The sequence below is a fragment of the Pelodiscus sinensis genome, chromosome 19 (genome assembly GCF_052426305.1).
Source record: "Pelodiscus sinensis isolate ZL-2025 chromosome 19, ASM5242630v1, whole genome shotgun sequence".
NCBI classification, from domain to species: Eukaryota; Metazoa; Chordata; order Testudines; family Trionychidae; genus Pelodiscus; species Pelodiscus sinensis.
Window position 1 is genome coordinate 29,680,740 of NC_143070.1, and position 24,331 is coordinate 29,705,070.

Genomic DNA, 24,331 nt, shown 5'->3' on the forward strand with positions numbered 1-24,331 from the left:
TGGGTCTAACCTCCAAGAATCTATTAAGCTCTTTCTTGAACCATGTTAAAATCCTGGTCTTCACAACATCCTCCGGCGAGGAGTTCCACATGTTGACTGTGCTGCATGAAGAAAAACTTCCTTTGGTTTGTTTTAAACCTGCTACTTATTAATTTCATTTGGTGACTCCTAGTTCTTACATTATGGGGCAGAGCGGTGTTAACTGATGCAGGAGCAGGCAGGGAGGGGTCATATCTTGATTACCAACGATATATGGTAGAAAGTTGAAAATTGCAAAGGATGTATACAAATGTCCATATTGACGTGAGGGAAGAATAAAGGTCAATCATTCCATTTCTAAAAATAGATTTTTAATAAAAAGCTGTTGAAACATAAAGGAAAAGTTGTTGGGCCGCCACCTGGTTACAACAACAACAGTTTTTAAATTAGAAGACTTCTTTTTCTTTCATATTTGACATTGAGATGTCACAGTGTTAGAAAACTCTGACAGGTGTGAAAGTCCCCTTCTCCCTCCCCCACCATCTGCTCCCCCTGGGGCAGGAGACGAGGGAAGGTGAGAGCAGCAAACCTCACCTACTGTCTGGCCGTGTTTCGTACCAGCATCACCCTGTGCTGGGGTGGAGCAAACCCGGGGTGGGGGGGAAAGGCAGCCTGGGCCCTTTCCAACCAGGGGGTCCCATTCACCCGGCTTGGGCTGGGCTGCCAGGTGTCCGGTTTCCCACTGGAGGCTCCAGTTGCAAAGGGAAAGGGGCAGCGACCGGTTGGCACAAAACATCCAGGTACCTGCAGTAACCGGCCCTGCCCTGGGGGAAGAGCCGCAGCGCTGGGAGGGGCCAGTCGGTGCCGCGGGGTCACTGTCAGGGGCAGGGATTCCCCCCCGCCTGGGCCGGCACCGGGCAGATGGTCAGGGGAGCCGCATCATAACCAGTGTAGAAATAGGGGCGGAGCGTCCCGGAGAAGGTGCCAGTGAAGGTGAAGAGATGGGACCTGTCAGTCACATTGTAAAACGAGACCTCGCCCGCCTCGTAGTCCAGGAAAACCCCCACCCGGCTGGGCCTGGCGCTCACGGGGAGGGGGGTCGGGGGGGAGGTGAGGGCCTCGTATCCCCTGTACCTCAGCACCACGACCCAGTATCCACCCTCAGGTGTGAGTGTGACCCACCCCTTCCTGCTCGCAGATTCCCTGCAAACCCCCAGTTCCCACTCAGGCTTGTCTCCCACCTCCACCTCCCAGTAACGCCTCCCGCCCGCGAACCCCTCGGTGCCCAGGACAATGGGATCTTTCTCAAATCTCTGGGGGTTGTCGGGCAGATCCTGGCTCGTGTCTCCGTCTCTCACACGTTTCCGATCCTCAGACAGGACGAGGTAGCGATTTGCCGTGTCTGGATCCAGCGTCACGTCCACTGGGGAGAGTCACAGAGTCAGGGCCAGGGGCAGGGGCGGGTCCCTGGGGCCAGCGGGAAATTAACCCTCCTCCCCCCCGTTAATCGCTGTGCGGGGGGGGGGGGGCTTATTACCTGAGGGGAGTCAGGCCCCTCTGCCCGTGAGGAGACACAGAGCAGGAAAAGGGCAGGAGGAGCGGGGGAGGGGCGGCAAGCTGACAGTGGGGGAGGGGCAGGGTAATGCTGGGAGAGGAAGGGGGAGGGGCAGATGATGGGGCAGAGGGGGAGGGGTGGAGCAGAGGGAGCCACCATAGGGCCAATGTGGGGCAAGAGGAGCAGGCACAAGGGGACAGAGGGGTGAGGGAAGGGGCAGTCCCCTGGGGGGCTGGGTGGAGGGGCAGATGCAAGGAGGGCAGAGAGGGAGGGGTGGACACCAGGGGGCAGAGGGGGAGGAAGGGAGCAGAGGGGCAGACAGAGGGGTGTGGGGAAGGGCAGGCCCTAGGGAGGCAGAGTGGGGAGGAGATGTGGGCACCAGGGGGCAGAGATGGGGTGGGGCCTACACCACAGGACCCAAAGGGGGGCCCAGGGAGGAGACCCCAGGCAGGCCGAGGGGCAAAGGGAAGAGCAGGCGCCAGGGAGGCAGATTCCCAGGAGCGCTGTGAGCGAGACACGAGGAGTCGTCCTTCCGCTCTGCTCTGCGCTGATCAGGCCTCAGCTGGAGTCTTGTGTCCAGTTCTGGGCCCCACATTTCAGGAGAGAGGAGGAGAAATTGGAGAAGGTCCAGAGAAGAGCAACAAGAATGATGAAAGGTCGAGAGAACATGAGCTAGGAGGGGAGGCTGGAGGAATTGGGCTTGTTTAGTTTGGAAAGGAGCAGACTGAGAGGGGACATGAGAGCGGTTTTCAGGTACCTGAAAGGGTGTCACAAGGAGGAGGGAGACAAATTGTTCTCCTTGGCCTCTGAGGGCAGGACAAGCAGCAAGGGGCTCAAACTGCAGCAAGGGAGGTTGAGGTTGGACATTAGGAAAAACTTCCTGCCTGACCGGGTGGTGAGACACTGGAATAAGTTGCCTGGGGGGGGGGGGGGGTTGTGGAGTCTCCATCCCTGGGGCTATTGAAGAGCGGGTTGGACAGACACCTGTCAGGGATGGTCTGGATGGTGCTTGGCCCTGCCGTGAGGGCCGGGGACTGGACTCGATGGCTCTCGAGGTCCCTGCCAGTTCTGTGATTCTGACGGAGGTGAAGGCAGAGAGGGGCCTCAGGGAGGCAGAGGAGCAGTGACCAGAGGGGCTGGTACCAGAGGCTGGAGGGGGATGAGGGATGCAGGGTCAGGGGGGCAGAGGGAGAGGGGCAGGGAGAACTAAGGGGAAGGAGGAGGGAATGTGTGGGGAGGGGGCAGGTACCAGGATGGAGGTGGGGGTGAGGAAAGGGGCTTGTGCTGAGGGGAGGGGGCAGGGCAGGAGGACAAAGGGGAAGCAAGAAGGGCAGAGTGGGGGAGAGACAAATGCCGGGGGACAGGGATGGGGAAGGCACCAGGGCAGATGTGGGGGGGGAAGTTTTTATTCTCAGTGGGTGGGAAGGGAGGGTGCCAGGGAGCTAGAGAGGTACTGGGGGAGGGGTTAAAGGCAGGGGGCAGAGGTAAGCAGGTGGGATGGCAGCAATGGGGTAGGGGGAGGGGCAGGCACCAGGGCTAACAGGGATCAAGGGGGAGACAGTGAAGGGAAAGGGCAGGAGGAGTGGGGGAGGGGTGGGAAGGTGTCAGTGGGGTGGGGGGGAGGGGACAGGCTGATGCTGGGAGAGGGAAGGGGAGGGGCAGATGAGAGGAGCAGAAGTGGGGTCATGGGGGCAAGAGGAGCAGGTACCATGAGGACAGAGGGGGGTGAGGGGAGGGGCAGGTTCCAGCCGAGGTTTCCCTAGGACTCTGAGGGGTGGGGGTGTACACCAGTGCTCCCTCCAGTTGTTCCTAGCCGTGTGCGGAATACATTTTATGACGTGCACTGAGGCGCGCCCAGGAGACACACGGGCTGTGGCCACGTGAACACTCTGCTAATCCGCTAGGAGGCTTCTGACTCTCCCCTGAGAGGTGTGACAGCAGGGCCGGACAAGGTCTCTCAGCTGCTGTCTGTGCCGGTGTCAATGGGGCTGCTCCGGCTGCCCTTGCCAACCCACTAGTGTGTAAGCAGGGTCTGAGGGAGCACCCCCCTACTCCTGACAGCTCATGAGGAGCCGGGTGTGGGAGGCGCCAGGCCTAGCTTGTATTGCCAGGGACACGCCTGCCCTGCCTGGGGCCCGGCCCACAGAGCTGGGCTGCCCGGGATCCGTTCTGCCTGGGGCTGGGCACAAACCACCAAGGTGCCATGTGGGGTCAGGAAATGTTGGGGCAGAACCAAGGGGACGGTAGAAGGGGGAGGGAGTGTGAGGGAAGGGGCAGGCACAGGGAGGGTGAGGGAAGGGCTCATGCCAGGAGCTAGAGGGCACAACGGGTGGGAGAAGGGGCAGGTGCCAAGGTGCGGGAGGACGAAGGGGTTGATGCCAGGGGCTACAGGGTACAAGCAGGAGTGCGACAGGCACCAGAGTCAACAAGGGGCCAGGTGTGAAGCAGGAGGCTGAAGGGGGCAAGGGAAGGGAGGGCACCAGAGGGCAGGGGGAGGGGCAGGTGCCAGGGGACAGAAGGGGGAAGGGAGGGGCAGACAAAAGGGAGGGGAGGGGAGAGAGGGGTGGATGCTGGGGCAGAGGGGCTGAAGGAGGGGAATGATACAAGTCACATGTGAGGGCGCAGAGGAACGTGAGGAGAACTGGGGCAGAGGGCAGTGAGGGGTGGGCACAGAGAAGAAGGTGGCAGGGGACAGGCAATAGAGGGCAGTGAGGGAAGGGCAGGTGCCAGGGGGATTGAGGGGTGAAGCGTCAGGACAGACGGAGGGAGGGAGCAGAGGGACAGGCCTCTATTTCCCTGGACCAGCCCCTCCTCCCGGGCTTTTAGGAGGGGCAGGGCAGTGGAGGATGGGAAGGGGGAGTAAACACAAGCCAATGGGCTGTTGCTAATGAGAGCAGTACGGAGGAGGAAAGGGGGCAATTCCCCATTTCCTGCCCCCTCCACCTGGGAGAAGCTGCCCTGGGGGCCAATCCCAGTTCACACCCATGTGGCTGCGCTGGGGGTTTGCACGGGGGCAGGTGCATCGGTGCAAGGGAACCCGGCTCCCACGGCCTCAGACACTGCTGTGCCGGGGCCGTGCCCCTCCCCTCACTGAGTTATGGGTCAGTAACTGCAGGTCACTGGGGCAAGGGGTTGTGCTGCAGAGCCAGTCTCACCCCCACGCTCTGCTCAGGGCTGTGCTTGGAGATGGGGAGCATCTCTAGCAGCAGAGACTGAGGGACCCCACGTCAGACCCCCGGAGCCCAGCGGTCCCAGCCCCCACCTGAGGGGGGCCCCACATTCCCATCCCTGCCCCGCCCCACACAGGGAAGGGACCTGGGGCTCCCAGCTGGGTCCCCGCCCCTGGGCTACAGGCTGCGGGGGAAGCGGCGGCACCTGGCTCTGTCCATGGACACTCGCCAGCAAACTCAGCCTGGGGCCGGGAGCAGTTTCACTGGACCCCAAATCGAATTGTTCTGCCGATGAACCATTAGCACCCGATTGCCCAGCCCCTCTGCAAACCTGCCTGAGCAGCTGAGGCGCCCAGGCCCCAGTGACTGGCAGCGAGGGACTGTCCCCAGCCCCAGCCCCAGACGGTGACAGGCCGGCCGGGCTCAGGGCACCAGCTGGACACTCCAGAGCGGCTGTGAAATGTGCCCTGACCAGGAAAATCCCCCCAGCCCTGATCTCAGCCCACAGACCCGGCTGCCAGTGGAGACTCAGCTCCAGCCTGAACTCTCTGCCCAGAGCGACGTGTCCCCTGGGCCCTGCGAGCGGCACAGACCCTCTGCCGCTGCCCCGGCGTCTCCCAGCGCGGGCACTGGCCACAGAGCCCCTCCAGAGCCCCAGGGGCACAGGTGTCCCCAGCTAGTGACTGCCCCAGCCCACCCCCCCATGGCTCCCATTGCCCATCCCTGGGGCAGACCCGCTGGGGGTCTCACACCCGGCTCTGCAGACACGGTAGGTCTGGCCACATAGCCAGGCAGCACCTCCCAGAGCCGGGTGTGGGGGAAGACTGAGGTTTGTGGGGTTCCCGCTACAGCACAAAAAAAGCTGCACAAAAAGGCTGGAGCTGGGGAGGAGCAATCCCACATGGGTAACCCCCTCCCTCCGGGCAATTTAACCCTTCTCCCCTCCCAGCCTGCACCCATCCCCCACCAAAACTCCCAGAGCCTTAGGCTGGTGGAGTGGGGGAGGGGAAGAGGACAGCTCTGGGCATTCTGGGCAAAATTTCTGCAAACCTTCTGCCCCTGCCAATGGCCCCGCTGGAGACCCTGTGCCCGGCCACCATAGAGCATCAGGGAGTGACTCCTGTCTGGGACCCTGGCCGGGGTCCAATGGCTGGGCTGGGGGCAATTGAGGGGGAGGGGGCAGGGCGGGGAGGGTCTGAACTAACCCACAAGGAGCATTTGGCCTTCCTGGCTCAAGCCTGGCCCTGCCGCTCTGCCCTGATCCCTGCCCCCACAGCCCTCCACCCTGCCTCCCAGCCCCCGCCCCCGTGTCTCTGGCCCATCACATAGAACAGAGGGGAAGGTTTTAGCCTGTTTTACAAAACCGATGTAAGTCCCTAGCTGAGCTGAGGGAAGTTCTCTGCATCTCTGGCCACTGCACCGCGCTGGGCGGGTGACTCTACTAACGGGGTTAATCAACCGTCTGTTGCTAGGAACGGGTCCCGCAGGGGGATCCTCCCAGCTGGGCATGTGGGGTCCCCAGATCTGCCATAACTGGACTAACCCTGGGCCCGAGTGTGGGAGAAGAGCCCAGGTTCGGGTTGTCAGGGCTTGGGAGCCCCAGGAATGGCCAGGGGGTTATTTACTGTCCTTTCTTTCCCTGGGAAGTGACTTTAAGACCTGTCTACGCGGGGAGAGGCCGGAGGAGCTGGTACAGAGCAGCGAGTTGGCTCAGGCTGCCCGTGTGGACACTCTCATTCCACGCTACGGGTGCCGGGGCTGGGTTACCCGCGTGGGAAGGACACGAGCGCAGGGACAGTGTCCACACTAGGAGCGAGAGCGGAACAGGTTTAAATTCACACCCTCACCGCTAAGCTGCAGAACAGCTGTTCCACCCTAGTGACGCTGGGCTCTCCCCTGATTCCCCCTCCCACCCACTGACAAGCTCCGTGTGGGGCAGGAGGTTTGAATTCCTTCTTCATCACCCCAGCAGCCCAGCCAAGCCACCCACTGCCCCTCTGCCCCCCATCCTGATCTGCCTTCACATTCAACTGGACAAGCTCCTTGGCTGGATGTTCTGCCAAACTTTGCCAGATGGGAAAGGACCAATCAACTAACTGGAGGCCATAAAAGATCAAGGGAGCAGTTACACAAGGGTCTGTGTGCACCAGCGCCACCTCCCCTCCCCTCTGCCCTGCGGATACCCTAAGGGTTTGTGAAGAAACAAACTCCTGAAAGTTTCCTGCAGACAATGACACTTTACCTTTCCCCTTAGTCCAGGGGTAGGGAACCTAAGGCCACAGGCCAGATGTGACCGTTGGCTTGCCCAAGTCTCAGAGCTCCCCTCAGCAGTGGGGAGCCCGAGCTGGTGCTCCGTCCCTCCTCCCTTCCCCACTGTCCCCCCATGGGACTGGAGCTCACAAAATCTACCAGCCTGGGCCCCCCAGGCTCTGGGGTGTGAGGGGAATGTGGGGACTGAGCAGGGACAGAGCCCCAGGGCAAAGGGCCAGTGGGACTGCGGCAGCAGCAGAGTTAGTTACCTGCGTATCCTTGGGCTCTGGTGAGTCCTGAAATAATCAGACACAAGATTTTACACAAACGAAATTCAGACTCAGCAAGACACACACTGAAAAACAAACCAGGAACGGGGCTTACCCAGCTCTGCCGGAGGGTCCATGGGAATGGGAGGGGGGAGAAAGGGGAACAAAGAAGAGAAATGAATCAATAGGAGAGATTCTCAATAGCAAAACTGCCCAGTTCTGAACCCCCCTTACACTGGCTTCAGTGGGAATTTAGCCTGAGTAAGGACAGTAGTATCGGGCTCCTAACTGCTAGTTATGACTTCAGATTTTGCAGACCCTCCCCTGGGGATCCATGGGGCTTCAGTGCAATCAGAGCCTGCGCCTGATCCAGAGCAATGGTGTGTGTCAGGCAAGAGGGTGCAATCCTATTCCAAAGACACTAGGGCTGCATCTAGACTGGCAAGATTTTGCGCAAAAGTGGCCGCTTTTGCGCAAAATCTTGCTGCCTGTCTACACTGGCCGCGAGTATTTGCGCAAGAACAGTGACCTTGTACTGTACAAAATCAGTGCTTCTTGCGCAAATACGCTGATGCTCCCGCTCAGGGATAAGCCCTCTTGTGCAAGGATACTTGCACAAGAGGGCCAGTGTAGAAAGCAATGTTAATTTCTTGCGCAAGAAAGCCCGAAGGCTAAAATGGCCATTGGAGCTTTCTTGTGGAAGAGAGAGTCTACACTGGCATGGATGCTTTTGCGCAAAAGATGTGCTTTGTGCAAAAGCATCCGTGCCAGTGTAGACACTCTCTTGTGCAAATCATTTTAATGGAAAAACTTTTCCGTTAAAAGTATTTGCGCAAAATCATGCCAGTCTAGACACAGCTTAGGGATGCAGGTGAACATCCATGGAGAACTCAGCAGTGCGGGCCCCCTTCGTATAAAATACTTGTGGTTCTTGTTACAGGGCGTCTCTGGTGTCAGGGAGGGTACGTCTACACTACAGCGCTAGTTCGAACTAACTTAGTTCGAATTAGTTAATTCGAACTAAGCTAGTTCGAACTAACGCATCTAGAACTAAAAACTAGTTCGAACTAGCGTTTTGCTAGTTCGAACTAGTAAGTCCACATTGAGTGGACTCTGAACAGGGCTTAATGATGGCCGGAAGCAGTGCCGGCAGGGCATAAAAGGAGGACTTAGAGCGTGGAGATACTGTCTCAGGCTAGCCGAGGGCTGCGCTTAAAGGGTCCCGACCCCCACCCCGGACACACAGTTCTAAGGGGTGCCCCGCTTGCAAAGAAGTTCTGGCTTGGAGTGCCCTGAGTGCCCACACTGGGCACATCACACCACTCGGCCATCAGCCCGGCTGCACTTGCCGCAGGCTGCCATCTGGGGAGAGGGAGTAATTGGGGGGCTGCAGGAGAGCTTCCACCCCCAGAAGCCCGCAGAGCCAGCCCAGTCCTCCCCATCGGGGGCTCGTGCCCCATTCCTCCCTCACCTTCTTCCACTTGCCCTTCCCTAGCCCCCCTTCTTATTGATGTACAAAATAAAGATAACGTTTCTTCCAACATTGACTCTGTCTTTATTGAAAAAAACTGGGGGAGACTGGGAAAAGGAGGTGGGAGAGGGGAAGAGAAAGGCTGGGAGAGGGGAGGGCAACTAACATGATCAGGGGTTGGGAACAGGTCCCAGACGAAGAGAGGCTACAGAGACTGGGACTGTTCAGCTTAGAAAAGAGGAGACGGAGGGGGGACAGGATAGAGGTCTCTAAAAGCAGGAGTTGGGTGGAGAGGGTGCATTCAGAAAAGTTCTTCCTGAGTTCCCATAAAGAAGGACTAGAGGACACCAAAGGAAAGGAATGGGTAGCAGGCTTGAAACTAGTAAGAGAAAGTTGTTCTTCTTGACAAAGCAAATAGTTAACCTGCGGAACTCCTTGCTGCAGGAGGCTGTGAAGGCTACAGCTAGAACAGAGTTTAAAGGGAAGTGAGATCAAGTGATGGAGGTTGGGTCCATGGAGTCCTATTAGCCAGAGGGTAGGAGTGGTGTCCCTGCCCAACGTTTGTGGAAGGCTGGAGAGGGATGGCACGAGACAAATGGCTTGGTCATTGTCTTCGGTCCATCCCCTCCAGGGTCCCTAGGGTTGGCCGCTGTTGGCAGAGAGGCTACTGGGCTAGATGGACCTTTGGTCTGACCCAGGACGGCCATTGTAAGCTCAGGGCTCAGGGTCGGGGGTCTCAGTGGACCCCCTTGATTTTCATGCACACCTGCTCCTGGGTGGCCAGGCTGGCAGCTCTCCTGCCCTAGCCGGCCACTTTCCTGTGCCTAGTGCGGAGATCGTGGACGAGGTCCACGATGTCCGCACTAGCCCAGGAAGGTGCCCGCCTCTTGCGGTCCAGGGCAAGCTCCCGGGAGCCGCCAGCCTGGTCCCGGCAAGAGGGGGTGGGCTGGGAGGCATCGGGTGGGTGGCTCTGTGCCGTGCCAGGTGCAGGGTCTGCTAGCTGGGTGCTGGCAGGCTTGCACCTGGCACGGGCACCGTAGCCAGCCCGTGCCCCTTTAAGGGGTCCGGGGCCGGGAGGGGGGCATAGAGTTTCCCTGGTGTTGGCCAGAGTGGCCACCAGGGAAACCTGGGGAGGGCTAGCCTCCCACTAGTTCGAACTAAAGGGCTACACAGCCCTTAGTTCGAACTAGCTAGTTCGAACTAGGCGTTAGTCCTCGTAAAATGAGGTTTTCCTAGTTCGAACTAAGCGCTCCGCTAGTTCGATTCAAATTCGAACTAGCGGAGCGCTAGTGTAGCGCATAGGAAAGTTAGTTCGAACTAACGTCCGTTAGTTCGAACTAACTTTCTAGTGTAGACATACCCGGAGTGAGGCTGGTTTGCCTTTTAGTGCTATTTCCTGGGGTCCCAACTGTGAAATATCAAACTGTTACTATTCAGATTTCAATGCCAACATTTCCCATCCATTTTTTGTTTGTGTAATAGCTGGATTTTCCCTTGGCATGTGGGGTACCTGTCTCAGCAACACAATTCTTTTGGCACTAACATGTCCTTGCAAACACAGCTCTGAGTGCTCATTTGCCTATTTAATTCATAATCGAACCAGTCGAACTGCCCTTACCTTTCGCTGCCTCGTATTCCGCTGGAAAGTAACAGACATGCTGAGTTAAGGTCGAGTCTCAAAATGTAAAGCACAAACGTCAAGCTAAGGGAAGTGTGTCCCTCGCTGGGGATACCAACGGTGTGAACCATTTGTCCATAAGACACTTTAGCAGAGCACAGCTCAGGACCAGTCTGGGTCCCACAGCGCTAGGCCCTGTACACACACACTCAGGGCCAGGCCCCACTTGACAGGCTTGGGGGCTCCCACAAGACAGATGTTCCCTCTCAGACAGGAAGCTGGGCTCTAACACCCGGTGAGGAGACGTGTCCAAGCAGGGATGTCCATGCTGCTAGATTTAGCCCTGCAGTGAGACCTCCAGCCAGCTGACCCAGGCTCCGAGGGTTGCTGCTATGGGTGGTTGTTTGCACTGCAGACGTACTCGCTGTCCGGTAGTACGACTGACTGAGCTGAGCCGGTGTATGTAGGGCCCAGGGCTCAGGGTGTTGTTTCTGTAATACCTGTGGGGTTTATTAATGGTCCCTTCCCCTTCAGAGCCTGTTAATAGCCCCTGAGCTCCCCGTCACTCGTCACACAGGCAGTAACTCCACCCGCTAATGCTGATGTCCAGGTGGAAACCAGCGACTGCACTGGCATTAAATGTGACTTTTTACTGAGGTAAATTGGCTCATCTGTGCAGACTCGATGGACATGACATAGAACGTTGAACCCATCCCCCGGTGCCGGACACTGACCTGTCTGCCTCTCCATCGCTGCCTGCAGGGCCTCTAGAGGGAGAAACGAGGGAGAGGTGAGATTTCATCCTGGCATGTTCGTGGGCAGAACGTTACTATCAGTTACTGTACCTGGCCCAGGCACTGACCTTTCTCTCTGTCCCGGTCAGACAGCAGGGTCTCTATAGAGAGAAAAGGGGGGAGTGATTCATCCGTTCATGGGTTCCAAGGCCAGAGGGAACCCCTGTGATCACCCCACCTGCCCCCTGTAAAACACAGGCCCATGGGCTGCCCCACAGTAATTCCCACAGCTGATCATTTAGACCAGCGGTTCCCAACCTTTTCCAGATGGGACCCATTTTGACAATTCAGGAAGACTTGGTGACCCAGGGCAATTCTAAAACGGGGGGAAGTGGGGGGCAGAGCCACCTGAGGAGACACCTGGCAACCTTTTTGAAATGTAATGGTGATCCGTATTTGGGTCAGGACCCATACGTTGGGAAACCCTGATTTAGAAGAACAGCCAGGCTTGATTTACAAACTGCCCAACGGCCAGGGCCAGAGGACACACCAAGGCCCTGGGCATGAGCAGGAGGTACAACAGGCCAGGGCTGGCTCAGTTTCCCCTTGCTCTGCTGCAGCCATTGGACCCGCGATTGCTGGGATTTGGGGGAAGTTGGTGGTTTATTATGCTCCAGGCAGGTTGCAGGTGGCTGAGGAGATGGCTCGTACTAGTCACTTCCTGGGTTCCTCACTGTTCTCCCAGGACTGGGGCAAAGGCTGGGGACCCCGGGGCATTAGTGACCCCAGGAAGCTGAGCAGCACATGCCACCTCCTCAGCAGCCCAGAACCTGCATGGGGGGGGGGGGGGCTAGCAAAACAGGCCAGATCCAAGAGACGTTTTCCCCCAGGCAGCTTGGGGACGGGGGAGGGGAGCCACTGAACAGCTGCAGGTGTCTGGGACAGATCTGGGCTGGTGTCGGGGGTCGATGTTTACAGCTTTAGCTGGCACAGGGCTCCTCCGATTGAGATGCTTGAAGCTCCTCCAGGCATGGGGGGGGGGGAGTCTCAGAGCTCTGGCTATGGGGGGATGTGCAGGTGGAAGAGGTAAAGGTTGGGGTAACTTCCCCAAAAGGGGGGCTCCACCCACTTCTCATCACCCTCCCTTGGGAAATGGTGGCAGTGATTAGTTCATAATGGCAGGTGAGATGTCACCCAGCTGCATTAACAAGGAGAGCTCCGCGGCCAGCCAACGTGACAGGCTCCGCCACTGACCTTTCTCGCTGACCCGGGCAGATCGCAGGGTCTCTAGAGGGAGGAAGAGTGACAGGTGAGATGGCGCCGTTGTGTTTGTGGTACGGTTCCCGCTATTCATGTACCTGGGTGGTTACTGTGGAAACAAGACTGACTGGCCACCAAGGGGACAAGCTCCAATGGGAAACAACTGATCTTAGAGGTGATATTTATAGGGGACCATCTTAGAATCAAAGAATACTTTGACTGGAAGGGACCTCAAGAGGTCATCGAGTCCAGTCCCCTGCCCTCATGGCAGGACCAAATACCGTCTAGCTATCCCTGATAGACATTTATCTAACCTGCTCTTAAATATCTCCACAGATGGAGATTCCAAAAACTCCCTGGTCAATTTATTCCAGTGTTTGACCACCCTGATAGGCAGGAACTTTTTCCTAATGTCCAACCTAAACCTCCCTTGCTGCAATTTAAGCTCATTGCTTCTGGTTCTACCCTCCAGTGGCTATGTCTACACTGGCAGCTTCTTGTGCAAGGACTGTTTTGCGGAAGAGTTCTTGCGCAAAAAGTCTTCCACAAGAGTGTCCACACTGCCATGTGCTTTTGCGCAAGAGCATCTATGACAGTGTGGTTGCTCTCTTGCGCAAGAAAGCTCTAATGGCCATTTTAGCCATAGGGGTTTCTTGCGCAAGAAATTCACGTTGCCAGTCTACACTGCCCTCTTGTGGAAGAGCTCTTGTGCAAGAGGGCTTATTCCTTGTGGGGAGAGGAATAACTCTTCTGGAAGAAGCCCTGTTTTGCGACGCTAGACTGTAAATTTAATTGTGCAAGAACGAATGTTCAGTGTAGACAACTGGCAAGTTTTTGTGCAAGAACAGCTGTTATTGTGCAAGAAGCCGCCAGTGTAGACAGCCTCAGAGGCCAAGAAGAACAAGTTTTCTCCTTCCTCCTTATAACACCCTTTTAGATACCTGAAAACCTCTCTCATGTCCCCTCTCAGTCTTCTCTTTTCCAAACTAAACAAGCCCAATTCTTTCAAAACAGGCAGATAGCAGGAGTGGGGTTTGAACCCAGACAAACACACATCCATCGAAACTCAAGTCCAACACCTTAACCACTCAGCCACCCTGGAGGGGCTAGTTACACTCCCCGCCCACCACCTGGCTCATGCTGATCTGTGCACCCAGCTAAAGAACGGTCTCTCCTTCCCGCTGTTCTTAGCTGTGGCACCCTCATTTACCCACGCCCTAGAGGGAACTGGCCCCAGGTATCGCTAGGACCAGGAGACAGACACCAGCCACAAGGCTGGGAGCTGGCCTCGAACGGAGCCAGTTAAATTCTGTCTCTTTCTTAGCCTGGGTCAATGCCGCATTCCCATCTCTCACTTCCCTACCTTTCCTCAGGCAACGGAGGTAGCGTCATGCCTGCCAAACCCCACTGAGCACAGCCTGAGCACAGCCACCTTGTGCCCAGTGCCAGCAGCATCCCAGGCCAGCTGGGTAGTTCCTTGCTGTGTTTGTGTTATTTCAGCAGCCCCAGCCATGCAGCATAGCCGGGTAGCTGGTGCGGTGGGTTCTCTGAAAGGCCCAGGGACCAAGACAGTGGCAGTTAATTGTTCTGACTTTTAGTGCTTGGAAACGAGCCCACCAGCACTCTCCGTTCTGTGGGCTGAGACATGCCTTTGACATACAACTCAGACAGGCGTATCCCTGTCATCTAAGCATGGACTGAACCCACATCATGCACCTGTTAAACCAACCCTCTCAAACTCCCGGCCTGAGGGCCAGCTATGGCCCAAGCACTTCCACAATCCAGACCACGTGTGGCTTCCCGTGCATGAGCCCCAGGGGCCCAGGTGGCTTCTGCTGCAGTGGTGGGGAGACCCCTGCTACTGGCCCCAGCCTGCTGACGATGGGGCACTGACCCTTCCATATGACAGTTGGGGTGGCTCTGCACACACTCTCCTGGGCCCTAGGGTTGTGCTGGCAACAGTGTGAAGCTAGCAGTCAGATAAATTGAGTTTGAGACCCCTGGTTAAAGCCATGAACTAACCCAGTTCACACCCGGTGTGGAGAGTGTGAAGGTGGCACTTCTAAAGGTGCAATGCCCAGTTCCAATGTTCACAAGGACAACACACTGCTCCTCTGAATTACCTGCTCCCATCCCATCTGGGAAACCACTATAACAGGCATTTCCCCTTCCCAGCCCTTTGACACTTGCACATTTCTACGTAATTTTCACAGTCCTTCAGGTGACAAAATCCTCTGGGTGGGACTGTCACATCTGCGTTGAGAAGGTAGGCATTGGACATTCATACCCCTTACACAGCTGTGAAAATTCCAGCATCACTATAAACGTGTAGATCACTGCAGGACAACGTTCCTTTAATTTTTTCCATCCATGTGCTGAATATAATTTTTATGTGCACTGGGGACGTGTGGAGGTGCACCACTAGGAGAAACACAAACCCAGCTGTGGGCACTCTGCTACTCAGCTAGGCAGCTTGGAATCTCTCCTGAGCAGCAGCACAAGCACTCAGCTTACAGGGAACCCTGGCCAAGGGCGGTTCTGTCCTTTGCAACAGGAGAAAACCCTACAGCTGAGCACTGATACTGCAATGGAGCAGTGTAAGTACACCAGGGTCTCAGGCAGGGCAAATCTCAGTGTAGATAAGTGCTAACCTTTGCATTTGCACAGCCCCTGCCTTGCCCTGCCACAGATCCTGCTCATGAGCCCAGACTGGGGGGCAGAATCGGGCCCTAAGAAACCCCCCTCTCTTCTCCTACTTTGCATTCTGGTTTCCCTACAAGCAGCCAAGTTGGGTATGTTAGAGCCAAGCCCAGCTCACTGCGCCTCACCCGGGCATTTCAAGCAGAGCCCTGCTGATCCCCAAGGAACAGTTCTTGGTTCAGACATGATCATAATTTCATCAGTTCCCCCTTCCCCCTCAGCCCAGCTCCCACTGATGACACTTCCCCCAACATTGAACCCAACACCCCTTAATCCTGTGTCTTTGCTTCTGGTGTTGGAACCAGTAAATCTGTCTGTCCCCCATCAAGTTCCCCTCCCCCCTCCTGTTACATCACCTTTTGCTCGGTTTTGCCTCCAGATGCCATAACTGAAGAGGGCAATGAAACCAACCAGGAGAGTTGGGATCACCCCCATGGGCACCATCCAGGGATTGTCCTTTGGGAAAAACAGCTCTGCAAGAGAAAGAGCCATTGACTTGAGAGCAACCATGTGCAGCATGAAGGGAGGGTGCTGACAGTTGTGACCAGATGCTCTGTGATCTCTGGAGCTCAGTTACATGAGAATCCGGCCCAAAATTCCACGAGGAGTAACAGTTAATTCAAACTAAGGAGTTAGTTTGAATTAATGTTTAACTGCCATGTCTAGCCGCGGACAGTTAGTTCGGACTAATGGTGGTGCCCGGGAATATGCAAATGAAGCCTGGGATATTTAAATCCCGGGCTTCATTTGCAACTCCGGTTGCCCTCATTTGCCTACCTAGCTCCAACTAATGAGCTAGTGTAGACATACCCACAGTGACTAGTCTGGCAGCACCTTAAGGACTAACAAAACATGAGCTTTCATAGGTACAACCCTCTTCTTCAGATGACTGGAGTATGAAAAGTCCAGTTCCAAAATAAATAGGGTATGGGGGAGGAGAAGGAACAGGGGAAATAATGAATTAGAGGGTCATTGTTATGTGATTATGGGGGTTTATTGAAAACTGTAAAATTAGAAGCTGACACTTGGAATTCCAAGAGATGAATTCCTGGTTCTGCCTGCAGACCAAAGGGCTCTGTAGAGAGCTTGCATCTGGGTCATCTGCAGTCAGTGTGTTAAGAGCCGTCTTAGAACAGGGCTCTGCCTCCCTGCCTTAGGGAGCAACCTGCTTTGTCTCTTGCTGTATTTGGCTGTATTCCCAACACTGCTTAGGAATAAAGCAGCATTACATTGCAGTATGTATGTTTTGTCTGTAACTCTCTGTATGTGTGTGGTGAACATTACACTCATGTAGTACTGGGCATAGTACAGACTGATCAGCAGGTGTAGCACTAGGAGATCTCAGATGAACTGTGTTTTACAAATACAAAATTCTTACACTTATAGTGAAGAATTATTTGTTCAGTATTAACCAAGTGATGTGGTAGAGAAGAACACATAAAATCACATTTTTAAAATTTTTTTAATAAGGTCATATTTTTGTTTCTGCCTATTTGAGGTTTTAATTTTCATTGCTGGTATTTTCAGATATAATCTAAGTAGCGGTACTCAGACCATATCCAGAGCTCTCTTCTGTTCTTCAGGAAAAATGACTTCACTAGCCAGATTTTCATAAACACTCAGCACACAGCAGCTTTCACTGAGGGCACGGCTACACAAGAGCGTGTTTTGGAATAACGTCTGTTATTCCAAAATAACGTATTGTGCGTCTATACAGCAAGCCCGTTATTTTGAAATAAATTTGAAAAAACAGGCTTCTTACTCTGACTTCTATAAACCTCACTGCACGCGGTGTAAGGAAGTAGGGGGAAGACAGCTCTATTTCAAAATAAGTGCTATGTAGATGTCACGAATCCTGGGTAGTGTGAATGGTTAGCACGAGTGCATGAGTAAATCAACAGAAAGTGAGCTGAAGAGAAGATTATGGACTTGTTTGGTCCAGGCAAAAACCCCGGAGGATCATCGACTTGTTTACAACTTGAAGAAGAAGGACTGTGTGAAATAAAATAACTGTGTATGTGTGCTGAGGCAGCATTTCTAGATAAGAAAAAGTAACAAGGGAAGAATCTAAACAAGGACAGACCATTGTTTCTCACTCTTGGTGAGGCAAGAAGTGCAAAACCCGGATATTTCTGGATCAGTCATGGACACACCAGTAAGAAGAAGGGGGTGTCACTAACGGATATCACTCCACCTGGACTGTGTGCTACCAGTGGATGGCAATTCACTGGACTGGCCCCTGCCAAAGGGATATATATCACATCATTTTGCACCACAAGTTGGAGTCCATCGATTTGGCATATTGGGATGACATGCACATAGGACTTCCACCTCAACCAAATTAACCAACATTATCTGGGCTCTGGCCAGCCCCACAGGGTGAGTGTGTGTGAGTGTGAGTAAGTATGTGTTAAATTGGATTAAGAATTAGGCTGCTAAACTGGGCTAAGAATTGGATTTAAATTGTTAAGTATTCCATTTAATTATTGCTTTTAATGCTTGTGATGCCTTTTAATGTCTTTTAATGTTGTTTTAATTGCTTAGTACTAAATATACATATACATATAGTGCTTTTAAAACTGCTCCTGAATTGCGTGCAATAAAACTTGTTAAAGGTATGTTTAAAATACTGTGAAAGACTCTTTTGTTCTGTGAATTCTAAACCATATTCGTATTGTGATGCGGCTTAATCAACCGGATCACAGTGCCCTCTAGTGACATAGACGTGCCCAAAGGCAAAATCAGCTATTTTGACTTAAGCTACACAATTAGGCTGCATCTAGACTGGAATGATTTTGTGCAAATACTTTTAATGGAAAAATTTTTCCGTTAAAAGTATTTGCGCAAAAGCGCGTCTAGATTGGAACAGATGCTTTTGCACAAAAGCATCCCTGGCCAATCTAGATGCGGTTTTGCACAAAAAATCCCCGATCGCCATTTTAGCCATCGTGGCTTTTTTGCGCAAAACAATACCGTGTTGTCTACACTGGTCCTCTTGCGCAAAAGCATTTGTGCAAGAGGGCTTTTGCCCAAACGGGAGAGTCAGTATTTGCGCAAGAACACTGACAATCTTACATTAGATCGTCAGTGTTCTTGGGCAAATTCAAGTGGCCAGTGTAGACAGCTGGCAAGTTTTTGCACAAAAGCAACGTTCCCTGATGCTGCAAAAGGAGCAGGCATTGGGAATGGAAGTGAACCGTGCCAGTGATCAGGGATTTAGTCACATGGGAGTGGGCAGCAACTGGGGTTTTACCTTCCTAGCCAGGGGCTGCCATTGAGCTCACTTCAGCCTAACCAGATCTCAAGGGAAATATGGGGCAATGTGTCTGTTTTTCAGAAAAAGGTGGGATGCCTGGAAGAGGGCTTAAGAGGGAATAAGGGACTGTCCTGTTAGAAAGGAGACAGTAGTCCTACCCTCTCTTAAGGGGCCGCTTGTAATTCCAACCCCCTCCTCGCTGTGCCACAAGGAGCATTCCCTCCCCACCCTGACTAAGAACAGCTGATTGCTGGGCACCGAGCTGTTATGAAAATCTGGCCTATGGCGCTCCACCTCACAGGGTCCTAGAGCCTGGTCTTCACCCCAGACCTGAACATCTATACCATAATTCAACAGTCCCTCTGCCCGAGCTCCTCAGCCAGAGGCTGCTGGTACGGGCCGCCAGAGGTGTCTAACTGCAGTGTAGAGAGATCCCAAGACAGCTGAGGCTGCTCAGGACTTTCCAAGACTTGCTCAGAACCTGGAAGGTTCAGGCCAATGAACAGGAGACACGTTGGTAAATACTCTCTGCCCGTGTCTGCAGCATTTTGGTTTGTCTCTGTGCAGCACAGATGGGCACTGACCTGCTATGGAAATCGTTGACTCTTTCTCCTGGTCGAGTCGGGGGTTCCTGATGAGGCAGGACACTTTCTGGCTGGACTCTTCTGTTAGAACGATGGCAATCTCTGTCTGAAACAGGCCCCCAGCCTCCTGGGACATCTTTTCAGAGGCCGATGGTAAAAGCTTCCCCTGATGATCTCTCCACTCAGCCTCAGGCTGCAGGTGCCACCCGGCTGATCGACACAGCACCTGGATCCCTCCATCCTGATGTCCCTCCACAGAGATGGCAGGAACAGAGCCCAAACCTACAGAAGAAATAAATGAAATTGTGATAATCCCACAGTGTCCAGTAATGAGCCAAGAGTTTTGTTACACATACATTTCCTGTTAAATAAAAAATCAAATGTGAGTCCATGAACGCAGCTGATCATATTCTTATTTGTTACACAGTAAGACTAATGTTAATGTTATGGCTTTTCTAGGCACAAACTTGCTCGGCTACATCTACATTGGCCCCTTCTTCGGAAGGGGCATGTTAATTTCACAAGTCGTAATAGGGAAATCCTTCAAAGTAGGAATAAGAGCCTCCAGAAAAGGGCTTTTTTTCCGGAGGATCGGGGCCAGTGTAGACGCTCTTTTCCGGCTTTTCTAAAAGCTGGAAAAAAGCGGCGGACATTTTTATTTAAATGCCGCTGGGGATATTTAAATCCCCCGCGGATTTCCCTATTACGACTTGTGAAATTAACATGCCCCTTCCGGAGAAGGGGCCATTGTAGACGTAGCCACTCCAATTTAACTAAACTGGTTTAGTTAATCAACGGCAAATCTCTGTCTACCCTTCTGGCTTTTGCTGGCAGAGAGCATGCTAATGAACTGCTCATTAGCAACTTCTCACACTTCATTTGAATAATCTCTGCCCGAGGCTTTTTGCACAAGAGGTTTTTGCACAAAAACTAGGCGTATAGATGGATCAGTTTTGTGCAAAATAACCCTTTTGCACAAGATCCTTATGCCCAAAAAAGGAGGTAGACAGATCTTGTGCAAAAGGGGGGGTTTGTGCAAAATGGATCTGTCTACAATGCTAGTTTTTGTGCAAGTTTTTATTTCAAAATAGCCATAATGTAATTGCCATAATGCAATTATGCAAATGAAGCGCAGGATATTTAAATCCCGGCTTCATTTACAATTTTGAATGTCTACATTTGCATCCCTCTGTTGAAAGAGGGCGCAAATGTAGACATACCCTGAGTGTGTTTGATCACTGCACCTGTCTTCTCCCCTCTCATTTTTCTGTCCGCCAGCACCTATCCCCCCGGGTGGAAGGGAGTTACTTCGCTCTGCTCCAGTTTGTGCCTGTTATTGCCACAGATGCTCTGCAGAGCAGACACTATCTCAGCCAGAAGAGCTCTACAGTTACATACTAATGCCCACAAGAGACTTGTCATCATCACATACTTGGTATTTGTCATCTGAGGAAGTCGGTTGTGCCCACAAAACTCATGATACTATTTACATATTTCTGTTAGTCTAAGCTATAGGACCATTGTTGTTTTTGACATTTTTTAGTTACAGACTGATCCCCCGATCTTGCACCCTGTCTGCAACACTATGAGACTCCTCCAGTCAGTAGAACAGAGATGCATCTACACTGGCATGATTTTGCGCAAGAACTCTTTTGTGGAAGAGTTCTTGTGAAAAAACTCTTCTAGAAGAGAGCATCTACACTGGCATGTACTTTTGCGCAAGAGATGTGCTTTTGCAAAAGAGCATCCGTGCCAGTGTAGATGCTCTTGAGCAAGAAAGCTCTGATGGCCATTTTAATCATAGGGCTTTCTTGCACAAGAAATTCATGGTGTTTGTCTACACTGGCCTCTTGCACAAGAACAGTTGCACAAGAGGGCTTCTTCCTGAGCAGGAGCATCATAGTTCTTGCGCAAGAAGCCCTGATTTCATACATTAGAACGTCAGTGTTCTTGAGCAAGAACTCCCCGCCAGTGTAGACAGGCAGCAAGTTTTGGCGCAAAAACGACGGCTTTTGTGCAAGATCACACCAATGTAAACACAGCCAGAGGGTTTTTTGCTTCTGTGAGGTACAGGATAGTGTAGGAGTGATGTAGGTATAAGGAGTCAGGGACAGGCAGCTGTAGACCCCTGGGGGTGGGGTGCCTAGGCCCCTAACCTCCCAGCACTCTGCTTAGTCTGTTCTCTTCATGGCATCCGAGCCAAAAACTGCCCAGTTCCCAGGCCCTGCCCCCCAACCAGGTGGCCATCTCCCCCAGGAAGAGCTTTGTTATCTGCTCAGGCTGGGCCTAGGTGTCTGGGCCAATCCACATGTGGGTGAGTCAGTGGGAGTCACACATCACAATGCAGGGGAACCCTGGGTTACAGAGCAGACTGCACCCCCACTGTGTCACACAGACTAACACAGCTCCCCCTTCAAGACACAAAATATTTGTAAGATCAGAAATGAGGTTTCCCAGCACATTCTGGTTCCTTCCCAAAATGCAGAGAGCGGCTAAACTCAAATGCCTGAAGCCCAAGATGTACAAAGTAACAGCACACGCTGGCTCAGCCCTGCCATCTGGGCTTTGGGGCTACGTCTATACTGTAGCCTTCATCCGCAAAAGCTTATGCAAATGAAGCGTGGAGTGGAATATTGCTATGCTTCATTTGCATAATTAATTAGGGAGCATCTTTGCGCAAGAGGCTTTTGCGCAAAAAGGAGCTGTGTAAACGGCTCCTTTTTGTACAACCGCTCCCCCCTTACACAAGAGCCGTTCTGCCTGAAAAAATGAGGAAGAAAATGCATGCACCCTGAGGGATCATCACACATGCCTCATTTCAGTGCTGAGGGTTGCAGGTTGTGTCGATGACCTGCACAGAGGCGTTCTCTAGCTTTCATGATTGTCAGTGTGCTAGTGTTTGCTGCACCTAACTTGACACTCATGTCCAGGCTGCAGAACTAGCTACAGCTGTTCCTTGGCTGGTCTGCCTGGCAGCACCTTTGGGGGGTCAGGCCTCTGGCTTTACCAGTCCCTGGGCTGGAGTGAATGCCTCAGTTTCCCCACTCTTGCACCATACCTGGGAATAGAGGACTCTGGGGATACAAGACGCCAGACATAAGCCAAAATAAATCCCAGCTGGTGACATCAACGTGGGGAAGATCAGCCATTGTCTAGCTCCAGATGTTCACAAAAAAGTTGAAATAACCACAACTATTATCACCTGCCTTTTAGGGGTCTCTGTGTGCCTCATTAATTCCTTGTTCTAATAACCTCAAATTTTGCTCACTAATCCCATCCTAAACTTCACTGTGTTGCAGCAACTTTCAAGATACTCCAGATATGTTTCTGGATTTTAGAACCCTAAGGAAAAAGTCATTGTTAAACAGTGAGCTAGAATAAACCTTAACTAGAGCAGAGCTACTGCCCCGCTATATTGAGAAAAACCAACTGGCATCTGACAATGACTCTTTGGACTCCACTTATTACCCTGTTGAAGATGTCAAAATATCAGAACAAATTACTGACCTGCCACCTGGAGTTCCAGTAAAGCTTCTGCATAAGAGACACTGGACTGAACAAGACATGTGTACTGCCCATGGTCAGGGGGTTGGATGTCGCGTATTCTCAGAGAAACTCTCCCAACAGTGATCTCGTCTTTCAAAAGCTCTGTTCTCCCTTGATATTCTGGCATCTGCTCCGCATACTGATCCTGTCCATCGCGGTACAGGTGCACGACTGAGGAGTCCTGGGATCGGAGCCACCTCACCTCCATGTTCTCAGCGCTCATGCTGGGGGAGAGGTGGCAGGACAGGTCGGCCACCCCACCTAGGGAGGCAGCAACTGGTTGGTCAGGTCCCTGCACTGTGAACTGTGCTGTGAAATGAGTCAGGGAAAAAGAAAATTAAATTGGAGAGGAACCAAGAGAGACAGGAATGTAAGTGCAGAATCCCAAGCACTGTTACAGGATGGGGGCCAACTGGCTAAGTAGCAGTTCTGCAAAAAAGGACCTGGGGGTTACAGTGGATGAGAAATTGCATAAGGTCAACAGTGTGCCCTTGTAGCCAAGAAGGCTAATTGCCTATTAGGGTGCATTAGGAGGAACATTGCCAGCAGATCCAGAGATGTGATTATTCTCCTTTATTCAGCACAGGTGAGGCCACATCTGGAGTATTGTGTCCAGTTCTGGGCCCCCCACTACAGAAAGGATGAGGACGCATTGAAGAGGGTCCGGCGGAGGGCAACCAAAATGATGAGGGGGCTGGAGCACATGACCTATGAGGAGAGGCTCAGGGATTTGGGTTTGTTTAGTCTGCAGAAGAGAAGAGTGAGGGGGGATTTGGTAGCAGCCTTCAACTTCCTGAAGGGAGGTTCCAAAGAGGATGGAGAGAGGCTGTTCTCAGTAGTGACGGATGGCAGAACAAGGAGCAATGGTCTCAAGTTACAGTGGGGGAGGTCCAGGTTGGATATTGGAAAAAACTATTTCACTGGGAGGGTGGTGGAGCAGTGGAATGGGTTAGCTAGGGAGGTGGTGGAATCTCCATCCCTAGAGGTGTTTAAGTCTCGACTTGACAAAGCCCTGGCTGGGTTGATTTGGTTGGGATTGGTCCTGTCTTGGGCAGGGGGCTGAACTTGATGACCTTCTGAAGTCTCTTCCAACTCTATGATTCTATGATTCTACGCATATTGACAACTTGAAGTGTTCAAAAATCAGGAATCAGGCCCCTCATCCAAATCAAGAGATTGGTTTAAAAACAAAGAGATTGTTTTTTTAAAAATATCACACTTGGGGTGGGATTTTGCCTTCTGATTTCAGAACCTGTAGAGTTGACTTGTGTCACATTTCCAAGCGTTTATCTGTAATCATAGGGGTTAGATACTTACTTGAAAAGAAAATGGAAGCTGAGATTCTCACCTATTACAGGCCTCCTGGAGCTATGGCTTTAAGAAACACATCAAATAGCATGAGACATATAAGAAAACTGTGTGCTGGTAACCCAGCGAGGAGGCCAGAGTTCCTACCTAATGTCAACCTGTGAACCAGCAGAGTGAAGCAGAGTGCAAGGTAGCTGGGCAGAGCAGAGCTCGTTGCAGAACCGGGGGAGAACGTGGGAACCTTCCTCATCATCGTCACTGAGCCTGGGGAACAGGAGAAACAAACAAAATCAGATGTGCAGTGACTGGCACAAGGGTGAGTCCACCCTGGAGTTGGGAAGGGATTCTCCCCATAGTGCTAGTTTGCCACTACTCATAACATCAAATTATCTGTGGTTTGTAACCTATCCTTTAAATCGGCTTCCGTACCTAATGCCTGGAAGGTAGCCAACGTGACACCAATATTTAAAAAGGGCTCTAGATGCGATCCTGGCAATTACAGACCGGTAAGTCTAACTTCAGTACCGGGCAAATTAGTCGAAACAATAGTAAAGAATAAAATTGTGAAGCATGTAGAAGAACATAATTTGTTGGACAAAAGTCAACATGGTGTCTGTAAAGGGAAATCCTG

At 52.8% G+C, this 24,331-nt stretch overlaps 1 protein-coding gene across 1 annotated transcript; it reads right to left on the reverse strand.

The window, feature by feature from the left end:
* Positions 1-710: 710 nt before the first annotated feature.
* Positions 711-22,708, reverse strand: LOC102463559 (butyrophilin subfamily 1 member A1-like; the record flags this gene model as incomplete). Its single annotated transcript, XM_089770512.1, has 10 exons — positions 711-1,402; positions 7,224-7,250; positions 7,339-7,344; positions 10,313-10,333; positions 11,047-11,079; positions 11,175-11,207; positions 12,301-12,333; positions 15,363-15,479; positions 18,847-19,128; positions 22,354-22,708. Coding segments are annotated over 10 exons (1,452 nt in total), but the record flags the coding sequence as incomplete, so codon positions are not given.
* Positions 22,709-24,331: the final 1,623 nt, after the last annotated feature.